The sequence below is a fragment of the Chrysemys picta genome, chromosome 20, assembly GCF_011386835.1.
Source record: "Chrysemys picta bellii isolate R12L10 chromosome 20, ASM1138683v2, whole genome shotgun sequence".
Taxonomy (NCBI): domain Eukaryota; kingdom Metazoa; phylum Chordata; order Testudines; family Emydidae; genus Chrysemys; species Chrysemys picta.
Genome location: NC_088810.1, coordinates 15,822,709 through 15,833,884, shown reverse-complemented (window position 1 = coordinate 15,833,884; position 11,176 = coordinate 15,822,709). Strand labels below are relative to the sequence as shown.

Sequence of the window (11,176 nt, the reverse complement as noted above, 5' to 3'; positions counted from 1 at the left end):
GTCCCCCTGCTTTTCAGCGGCCTGGATGCGTCTGCCTCACTTCCTGGCCTAAACAGCTGTGCCGTGTGATGGCCTGTTAAACACCGTCCGCCCTAGGACCCCTGCTAATCATCGCCCCGCGCCCCATTTGGGCTCTCATCACGGGACGTCCCTCCCCCAGCTCTATTACGGGGGAACGGCTTTCAAGGAGCGCGTCAGGGATTGGGGTTGGGGGAAGCTCCTGGAGGTGTGTGGATGAGAATCGCCCGCCTCCGGCCAGCGCCCCATGCAGCACCTTGCCCCTCCTTCGCTTCAGAGTCATGCTGCCAAGGTGAGACGGCTCCAGCGTGATGCCGTCCGAGCTCCTGGCTCGCACTGGCCAGAGCACCTCCCGCAGCGATCCCCGAATCAGCACCGTTGGCACCCGCCACGTGTGCCAAAATCACATCCCTCGCCCTCCCCCCGAAAAAATCACAGCTGCTTCAAACCTGTGAGATTTTCCAAGCAAGCCCCTTCGTGCTCACTCCCCTCCCGCCCCATTCACATGGGGAACGCTCCTTGTAAACACCTCCAAAGCCCTCCACAAAACCCTTGTCCCCAGCTAAGCTGCTGCTGGGTGGAGAGCACGGTCTGGTGTGCTGACCGGTATCGTACACCCCATTGGTCTGTCGGGCGCCAGCTGTTGGCTCTTGGCTTATACTTTATACCCCACTTTCACCCTCTCCTTGTCCCCCCCCCCAACCTCGCTTCCCTAGCACAGTACTGGGGTCATCACTGATTGCAAGGGGAGAGCACCCCTAATTAAGACCCCCACCCTGTTCCCTTCAGATTGGAAGCTCCTTGGGGAAGGGGGCTGTGTTTGTACAGCGCCTGACACCAAGGGGGCCTGGTTCAGGACTGGGGATCCCAGGTGTTACCGTAATACACCTAATAAGTAATGATAATATTTTTTAAATCATCTGTATCAGGTTTTGTTTGTAGATTTTGAGCCATTCGGGGTCACATTTTCCAGCTTTTCTACACAACTGTAAAAGCCAGAAATGTACTTTTTTGCCCCAGTGAAAGCTGAGCAGTGTCTCCTAAAATCACAGGACTCCGGCTGCTGGGGCTTTAAGAAAAACACATGTCATGAGACTCACTTGGCAACACAGGGCAGAGGCTGCAAACAGCAGCAGGGAGGTAACTGAGCCATAGATGTTAAGGCCAGAGAAGGCCCAACTCTGACCGTCTCGTCTGACCTCCTGCACGGTACGGGCCGGAGACACACTCCCCCGCCCCCCCCCCCCGAATCCTGCATCCAGACCGTATTGTTTGCTTTACCCTGGTTTGTTATGCTATTCCAGTCCCTAGTGCATTTCTCAGCCAGGCCACTTTGCAAACAGTTCAGCACAAAATCAGGTAACACACAGAAATCTCAGAGCCAGGCTGATCCTGTCCAGCCTTCCACAGAAGAGGGGAGAAGGCTTTAAACACCAGATAAAAGCTGCTTTTGCCCACATTTTCCACCTGGGGAGGGTGTGTGTGTGTGTGCGTGTGCACGTGTGTTCACAAGCATGCATGCTGGCCAACCAACAGCCCTTCACAGACACACCCCATGGCAGGATTGGCCACTGGGACAGGATTGTACTGATGGGGAAACCGAGGCAAAAAGTGGGGAAACTGACTTGCCCAGAGTCACTAGCTCAGCGTTTCTCAAATGCAGCCACCAGTGGAGATTTTCGCAGCCACGACAGCCTCCAAAGCGTGGGTGGAGATTGGGGGGGAGCAAAGCCCTTCCCTGCAGCCCCCAGCAGTTGCTCCTGAAGAGCTGTTACCGAGGGCAGGCGGCAGGGATTCGCAGCTCCTGGGGGGCTCCAGGCAGTGCCTTTGGAGGCCTGCACGGTGCTGGAGGCAGCACTTGTCAGCGGAGGCGTCTGCGGCGTTCGGTCGCTGGGGCGCTCCCCTGGGAAGCTCTCCCACTCCCATCTGGCCGGGGCATGGAGAGCCTGGGATTCCTGAGTTCCTGACCCATCTTCCCTGGGGCCGGCTCTGGATGAAGGGCCGTGGGAGATGGTTTGACAGAGTAGCCACCAGCAAGGGTTGGTGGCCACACTCTGAGGCCACCAAAAAGTGTGTTGTGAGAACCCCTGCACTAGCCGGTGGGAACCCAGGAGTCCTGGCTCCCCAGAGCGTGCTCATTCCTGGACTATCCCTCCTCGCTGCTGTGTCTCTATCCTGCTGCCAGGCTGTGGGTTAAATGAAAATCCAAATGACCGACTCTCCCAGGCACTCACAGCAGGGCTGGGCAGCTCAGAGGCTCTGGTGCAATTTCTTTTTCGCTGTCCATGGTAATACTCACACAGCCTGAGCGTGGAAAGGACTCCCAGCTCTTTGCTGTTTCCCTGGAAGTCCTGTGGCCAGGACACTCTGGGCTTACGTTTTACAGAAATGGCTGGTTTCAGGAAAAAGCCGGGAAATGTGCCCTCGAAAGGCTCAGGAATCAGAAGGAGAAGAGCCACACACTTGTCATCAAATCGCATGGTTTTTTTCAGACAATCTCGGGATTTTGGGAGCCTGACTTGTGAGTTTCGATCCCTCCGGGAGCTGATACGGCTCCAGCACCCTGAACCTATTGGCACTCCCCCCTGCCTGGAGCTAAAGGATGTTACGAACACCGTGGAGCCAGACTTTCAAGAGCTCCGCCCCCGGCGTTTCTGAGCTCTTCTGAGACGGTCCCCAAGGGGCCTAATTCTCGTTTACTCTAAGGCCCCTTTCAGGATAACGGGTATGCTGCTAGAGTGCGGTGTAGGGGCCTTAGTGGAAATGTGACTTAGGCCCTACATCAAGAATCAGTTCACCCAGCACTGAAATGCAGCCACCTCTGGAGCAGTGCACAGCAACCATCATAATAGATTAGGTGCAAGGGGAAGCACCCCCAACGGTTGAGGGGTGCAGAGGAGCCGTAGCGGGGTTCAGTCTAATCCCTTGTCTCTCGAAGAGCGTCCGTATTGCCCACACCCTTTCCCAAGACCTCTGAACCCCTGGAGATCAAGCAGCTACGTGCCCCTGTTGGGAGTGGAGTTCATGCCTCCTCCCACCGCTTTGCTCTGCCTTTCTCTTTGCTTTTTTTCACCCCTCCTCTCATCCTCACACTCCCCTCCCGCCCCCCACTGCCTTTGAGCTCACCTGATCTCATTGTACGAATCCTCCACTTCCTCCTCCGGCCACTTCCGCACGCTCTGGTGGTGCAACCAGAGCACCAGGGCTAGGAGAGCCAGCAGCACCAGCCCCATGGTCAGGGTGACGGTGACACCCACCGCGATGCCCAGCATGCCCTGCGGGGCTGAAACACAGCGACAGGTCACCAGCGGCTCGGCGGCCAATTGCTGCCTAGATGGTCGGGTGGCAGGAAAGGCGGATCCTGGTAGCAGGGGGTGCAGAGGACCTGGACTGGCCAAAGCAGACGGTCCCAGTGCGGGATTTGTCAGCAGAGATGGGCGGGAATCAGGTTTTCCGCAAGTTTGAAAAAAAATTTCCGGCACAGAACAAAAATGAACAGTTTCCACATTTCCCAGGCAATAAAATTCCAGAACAAAGACACCGTTGGGTTGATCAAAATGTTTCCTTCCAGTTTCATTATTGTTCCTTTCCCCCCTACTACTGTACAAGGACAGAAATCCTGAAACGGAATGTGGCTTCGAAATGAAAAGTCGAGACGTTCCTGTCTGGAACGGGCCAACCTGGAGCGTCTTGGCCGTCTCCATATTCAAATCGAAATTGACGCATTTTGCTGTCAACGAATCAGCCCTTTCCGACAGAGAAACCTTCCCACGGATCCTTTCCGACCAGGCCTAGCCGTTAGCCACAGGGATTTAGAGGCACAGAGATGCTGGATTTGGCTGTGGGCATCTCCCCTCTTAGAGCTTCAGCCCCAAATGCAAGCTGCTCTGATCTGATCCAGTTTTAGTGAACCAGGCAAGGGCCCTACCCCAGGGACAGGGCGGGGTACGGTGGGCAGCTGGCTCCAGCAGGACATTCTCTGCCTCAAGCCATGGCTGGAGCATTTGGGCTGGCTTCACAGCTGGGACCAGTTTGGTGTCTGGGTAGCCAATCAGAGGGCTCATTGGGGTCAAGCTCTCCAGTTGAGCGCCGGCACTGGCAAGTGTTCAATCAGTGCCCAGTGTTTGATGAGAGGGATCCACTCCCCTCCCTCCCCCTGGCCCTGACTCACCCAGGCGCACGCGCAGCTGGAGGGCGCAGGAGCCAGAGCCCAGCGCGTTGGAGGCTGTGCAGCGGTACAGGCCTGAGGTGGCAGCCGTCAGGTTCTGCAGGGTCAGCAGGGCCCGGCGCGCCTCTGCCCCGCCAGCCGGAGAGCGAGGGGACAAACGAGAGGGAGCGGGTTACACTGGAGCCACCCCCAGGCCAGCTGGGGAGCCGGGGCTAGAACCCAGCTCCTTGGGGCCAAATACAGGGGCCTCTGCCACATGGGCTAAAGGGGGCGGCTACCTAGCCGGTGGTGGGACAAGACTCTTCTCCTCTCTGTGGTCCAGCCACTAGACACCCCCTCCCACTCCCCACTGGCTTCTTCTGCCAGAAGATGCCCGTCACATGGCATCTGGCACACTCTGCATGTCTGGGTGCAACACCGTGTATGCCACATTGCCCTGTGTGCACGACGTAAGTACTGTGGCATGTGACCCTGGCACAGGTATTTGTGGGGCTCACGTGCTCAGGGGCGAGTCCCTGATGGGACCCAGACCCCTCTCCATGCTGCACCCCTCCCCCACCCCGTCCCCCCCACCCCGTCCCCCCCACCCCGCCGTTCCCAGTACCTGTGTAGCTCATCACCAGGGGCTGCTTGTCGGGGGGGATCTTCTCCCAGCTGAAGGTAGGGGCGGGCACGCCTTCCCGCACAGCACAGGACAGGTGGACGTCCCCCCCTTCCTCCCCACTCCCCTCGCTGGAGCATTCGGGGCTGGAAGGGGGCACTGCGGGGACACAGACCAGTGCCCTGTCAGGGGGACCTGCTGTGGACAGTCCCCCCCTTGGGTTTCCCAGTGCCCACAGCAGCTACTGAGAGCCCCGGCACTGGGGGTTGTTAGCACTCGTCAGAGAGCTGGGGGGTGGGTTGACCCAGCTACAGACAAAGAGCCACACACTCACACAGGGCCGGTTCCAGGGTTTTGGCCGCCCCAAGCAGCCAAAAAAAAAAAAAGCCGCGATCGAGATCTGCGGCGGCAATTCGGCGGGAGGTCCTTCGCTCCGAGCGGGAGTGAGGGACCATCCGCCAAATTGCCGCCGAATACCTGGACGTGCCGCCCCCTCCAGAGAGGCCACCCCAAGCACCTGCTTGCCAGGCTGGTGCCTGCAGCCGGCCCTGCACTCACACACACAGCTCAGTGCACATGCACTCTCTCTCTCACACACACACACAACACAGGGCACACTGCACATGCACTCACACACACACACTCAGACACACTGCACAGTGAACACAGTGCACATGAACACACACAATGCCCGTGCACTCCCACACACAAGCATATATATACACAATACCCAGACAATTCAGCTGAGCACAAACACTATGCACACAAACACACACACAGATACACCCTCATGGTACAGACACACCCAGGCGTCAGACCAAGGCGCCACACACACTGCTACATGCTCACACACAGGCTTTACTCCCACGTGCACATTTTGCACTAAATCTCATGATATCACAGATAGTAACACAGAGGCACACAACAAAGTGTGCACACAACACACACCCAGACAGCTGCTCAGATGTGTGTGCACATGCACCCACTGAGATAGGGGCACACACACACTAGCATTCACTCCCAGCCACACTGGGACACACACACCCCAATCCTCCCCCCACACACATACACTCAGACACCCCCCCCCAAGACCCAGACAGATACACACCCCTGACCTGCACAGACATACAGACGCACACATACCAAGAACTGCACAAACTCTGGCAGACCTACTCACACAACCAGGCCCCCCAAGACTCACACACACACACACACTCAGACACACACACCAAGAGCTACACACAGAGACAGACAGATCCACCCCAAGACCTGCACACACACACACACACATTGAGACAAGCACCCAGTAGACAGTGTAAAGGCAGGGATGCTGGGGGGAGGGGGGGGCAGGGCAGCAGAGGTGAGGCAGGGCTTCTTCCCCATGAGGGTGGGACGTACCGAGCACGGTGAGTTGGATGACCCCGATGTTGGGCGTGTCCCGGTCGGGTGGGTTCATGACGCTGCACTGGTACGTCCCGCTATCCGAGCTGCGCGTCTTGTTGAGGAAGATGGTGGCACTCTGGGCGGGTGGGAAGGCGAAGCCCACGCGGCCCGTGTACTGGGACAGACTCTCCACCACCTCTCCCTGCTCATAAGCCAGGACCTGGGGTGGAGGGGAAGGGAGGGAAGAAACCAGCCATGAGCCAGAGACGCCTCACCTTGTTCCCTCATTGAGCACAGGGCACTTCCATTGCACTGGCAGAAGCAGTGTGGGCCAGTGGGCAAAGCATTGGGCTGGGAGCCAGGAGTGCCTACGTCAAATCCCACTGCTGACACCAACTAGCTGGGCTAGGTCCATGGATGGCTATTAGCCAAGATAGTCAGGGACACAACCCCATGCTCTGGGGCTCACTCGATAAGTGCCCTGTTCTGTTCATTCCCTCTGAAGCACCTGGCAGTAGCCACTGTCAGAACACAGGATACCGGGCTAGCTGGACCATTGGTCTGACCCAGAGTGGCCGTTTGTATGTTCTTATACCTGGAGGGGCTAGTGCCAAGCCCAGTGTCAGCAGGAGCAGGGCTGGGCCTACTGAAAAGGAGGATGAAGCCCAACAGGGGTCTGTTCAAGGGTGCATCCTAGGGTGGTGCTTCCAGGCAGCACCTTCGTCCCAGCACTGCCTTCCCCCTCGTGACAGGGAGAGGAGGCTGCTTTTAAAGTCACTGTTTAGGTTGGTGGCCTGAAAGGCGAGGCCAGGCTGTGATCTGCAGTGTGAGAGAGGGGCAGGTGGCTCATTGCCCTCTCCATACAATGCTCCTAAGCAGCAATGTAGCAGTACCCCATGGGGGCAGGGCAGGGCAGAGCAGGGTGTGGGGGAGCAGAACTCCTCCATGACTCCTTAGCGAGCTCCACCCTGAAATCTGCCCCTTCTTGTATTATCCAGACAGCGTGCCTGCAGCTGCTGCTATTATTCCTGTGTGTCAACACCTTGCTAAACTGTTAGCCTCACTAGTATCCTGCAGCAAGGAGTTCCACAGGTTAATGGTGCCCCAGTTTTGAGAAATTGCACAGCGCGCTCACAACAGCTCCTCTCTCTTGTGATGCCTGCAAGACTGCCATCTGACAGCAGCTGGTGAACCGGGATGGCTGTTTACTGGGCATCACAAGTTAATTTGTCCTCATGTGTTGATTCCCCCTCCCCCCCGCCATTGCTTTCGCGCCCCCTCTCTTCCGTTGCTTTCTCCCACCTGTTTTGTCTGGCCACCATCCTAGGCTGTGAGGTTTCTGGGCAAGGACAGTGCGCAGCATCCTAGGGCCCCAATCCCTGACTGGGACCTCAATCCCTGATTGTACCGAAGCTAACCGCCCTCCAGCAACAGAAGGGAAAGAAAAGGGCCACGCTCCACCTACCTGCTGGGGCCGGTTTGGCTCCGCCAGCGGCGTGACCGTCCAGATGATGTTGAGGCGACTCAGCGAGGCCGTGGTGTGGAAGTTGCAAGGCAGAAGCGCGTTCCCTCCCCTCGCCACCTGGATGCTGGCAGCGCCCACCGACACCTTCACCGCGCCCACTGCTGGAAAAGGCACAACGGGTGGAGTCAGCACGGAGGATCCTGGCAATGAAAGCTGGAAGCCTGGCCAAGATTCAGAGCCAGAGGAGTGAAAAACAGACAAGCTCCCTCAGCCGGGATGGCTGCCAGCAGCCAATGCAGGGATTGACAAGGGACAACCAGAGCTAAGGGCCTGTGTGGCTGAAACAGCCTCCACCCTCCGGTGTGAGGGCACCTGACACCCCCAGGCAGTGGGTGACGCTGGCACGGCCTAGAGCTGGGCACAGGAACAGTTCCTGACCATGCTGGGCCAGAACAATTCTAGCATCCGGCCTGTGCCAGCCCAGTGGTTGTTACCGTGAGGACTGTCAAAGTGATCCAGGCACAAAGAGTCCATGTAAAGCTGCATTCCCCACTGGCCTGCATTAGCCACCCAGCTTCCCAGAGACGCAGCCCTCACCCGCGCAGGGTCCCCCAGGCAGAGCTGGGCATTACATGGGGCCTAGCGCTACATGGGGCCTATCCCTGGTTGCCGAGGGGAATTTCACCTTGGCTGAATCTTTGCTCCAACCTGAGGAACCCTGGAGAAACCGTGAGGAGGAAAAAGTCAGGGCTGAGGCTGGGCCGATTGCGGGGAAACCGAACTAGTTCAAGGCTGGCTGGGGGATTCCCAAGCCAGAGCGACCAGGCTGGCCCGAAGCCACACGCAAGGGGCAGCCAGCGCACAAGAGATTTGGGGCGTGATTTCTGGACTGAGGAGTTGGAATAAGTCTGGAGCAGCAGCCAGTGTGTCTGTCTGGCTTGCACCGGGCAACTATGTTTTGCCAATTCATTTTGCCAATGAACCATCAATAGTAATTAGTCCCACTCGGTAATTAACATGGATTTGTCTCCTGTCCTGCCTCGATCCCAGCTTGGCTGGGTTAACCCCTTCGGGGCCGGAGGAGCGATTAGGAGCCATCACACATCAGCTCTAGCCTGCTTAACCCTTTCCAGGCTGGGACGCCATCCCCACCCCCCCCGGATCTCAGCTGGATGCAGGAGATGGGGGGGCTGAACAATGGGGCACTGTCCTGCAGTGGCAGGGAGGGGATTGTTGTGGACACTTGCTCCAGGGAACTGCACAAAGTGGGAACCATCTGCCTGCTCTATTCCCATGCCAGATAATTAACGGAGGCATGGGGGGGGGGGGCATGACAACTCCTCAGGGTAATTGGCACTAATTAGGAAGCGCTGTGCAAGGGGCCATGGGACAGGCAGCCGCGCTGATGCCACGTCTGAGGGGCCCTGGCCTGGTCACTAAGGTGCCCACCGGCTAAGACAGCCCCTCCCCAGCACAGTGCAGCGAACACCAGTAATGGGCCCCCAAAGGCGGCCTGGAAAGAGTGGCCCCCCATGAGAGGTTCCTGTCCATTCCAGGTGGGGGCGATAGAGGCCCCCATGAGAAAGACTGTGCTGCCTCATAGCCCTTAGTATCTCCAAGCACTTCCCAGACAGCTGCGCACATGGGGAAGCTTGCCGGCCCCATGTGACAGATGGGGAAGCTGAGGCTCAGAGAAGGGAAAGCAACTCGCCCACAAGGCGGGACTAGAACCCAGGCACCCTGAGTGCCCTGGCTGTGTCTTAACCGCTAGTCCACACTTCCCTCCACACCAGTGTCCATAAAGGCCGCTCCGCTGGGCTTCCAGTCAGCTGGGCTCCCGCCCCTCCCCAGCCCATGGGTCATCTCCAGCTCCTTGGCATTTTGCTGGGAGATGGGTTTGTGGTTGGCCACACACCCGTGGGGGTGTCATCAACACCCCCCTCCCTCCCCGTGTCAGCGACCCAGAACAAAGAAGCCTCTCAGCCTAGGAAAGGCCACTGCACCGCGGCAGCTCTAAGGCGCCAGGCAGGCGTCATGGATGGACCGTGATTTAGCCTGGTAACGCAAGGCAGTTATGGCAGATCTGCCACTTGGAGGGCTCAAGGGGTAACTGATAGGTGGCAAACTGAGGCACACGGTGATTATGTGACTTGCCCACGGTAACTCAAGGGGGTAAGAAAGAGGTGAGAATACAACTCTGGAGTCCAGATTTGTAGTTTGCCCCTCTCTCAGACTCCCCTCCCCTCCCCCAGCTGGGAATAGAACCCAGGAGTCCAGGTGCTCAGCCCTCCCCTGCTGCTGCTCTAACCACTAGGTAACTCCCCTCCCAGAGCTGGGAATCAAACCCAGGAATCCTGACTCCCAGCCCCTCCCCCGCTGCTGCTCTAACCACTAGACTTGCTGCCCCCTCTGAGAAGTATTAGCAGGCCCTGGACGAATGTTGCAGGGCAAATAGCAGTGTCACCCTGCCCAGACTATCCCCATTGCACACAGGGGAAACCGAGGCACGGGAAGCTAAGCAACTTAACCCAGGTCACACAAGGAGTCTGTGGCAAAGCAGGGACTAGCACCCAGCTGGGCCAGCCGGGCATAACCAGCCCCTCATCCAGGATGCCAGTGTGGGTCAGGCAGCAGCTGCCAGAGGTCTCACCTCTCTGCCCCCCCGGGGGCACCCTGTGCCACCCCCTACTCACACCCCTTGGAAGCATTACGCCAGAGCTCCCTTGCAGCTGGTTGTGTCACCAGGAGCCTGAGGGGATGAGACAGAGCTCCGTGCAAGGTGCTGCAGGGATCCCTGGCCATGGGCATGAGGGGTGGTGGTGGTGAAAGATCTGGGATTGGCACCTAGCTCAGGGACTTCCAGTCCATCTCTCCTCCCGGCGGCCAGCCCCCGAGACTGACCCCCGCCCCATGCTGACCCCCGCCCCTCCTCCCTCCAGCCCCCAGGCTGCCCTGCTCACCCCGCTGATCGCAATCTGCAGGGCCTTTGACCTGAGTAGCGATCGGGCCCAGAAGGGGCTGGAGGCGAATGCGTGGGGTCACCATCCCGGCCACAGGAGGAATTGTCCCCTCTCCCTTGCCCCATCTGGTTCCCCTTGTGCCCCCAGGGTACCTGACAGGTAGCAGTGGAGAAGCCACAGGCTGGCGGGGGCGATGGGGTGGCCGCGGGGTCTGGACCTCTCCCTCGGGGCCATGGCTGTGGCACTTAGATCAGCGCGTCCATCCCATGCTGTGCTCAGCTCCCCGCCTCGCTCTGTCTGTTCCCTTCTGAACTCGCCTTTAGTCCCCTCCCTCTCCCGAATCCAGGGCATGGCTCAATGGAAACAAGCACAATCGACGGTGCCCACCCCCCTTCTCAGCACAAGCTGCCAGGGCCCAGTTCCCCCCACTCCCCATTTTAATGGGGAGTCACTAACACCTTACGGAAAGAGAATAGGGACAGTTACTGCCAGAGTGGAGCACAGCAGGGGCCCATCTAGCCCGGTATCCTGCCTCCAGGCCACCGCCAGCATGGAAGAGACCCCAGGATACCCTGCCGCCA

At 58.5% G+C, this 11,176-nt stretch overlaps 1 protein-coding gene across 1 annotated transcript in view; it reads right to left on the bottom strand.

Annotated features, from left to right (window-relative positions):
* Window positions 1-11,176, bottom strand: part of LOC101942203 (immunoglobulin superfamily member 11-like) — a 14,092-nt gene extending 2,916 nt beyond the window's left edge. The window contains exons 1-6 of the mRNA XM_065574721.1: window positions 10,748-11,176; window positions 7,636-7,796; window positions 6,186-6,390; window positions 4,791-4,946; window positions 4,190-4,312; window positions 3,145-3,301 (exon numbers count right to left, since the gene is read on the bottom strand). Of these exons, the coding sequence (XP_065430793.1) occupies window positions 3,145-3,301; window positions 4,190-4,312; window positions 4,791-4,946; window positions 6,186-6,390; window positions 7,636-7,796; window positions 10,748-10,946 (1,001 nt within the window). The 5' untranslated portion in view covers window positions 10,947-11,176. The remainder of the gene's footprint in view (window positions 1-3,144; window positions 3,302-4,189; window positions 4,313-4,790; window positions 4,947-6,185; window positions 6,391-7,635; window positions 7,797-10,747) is intronic.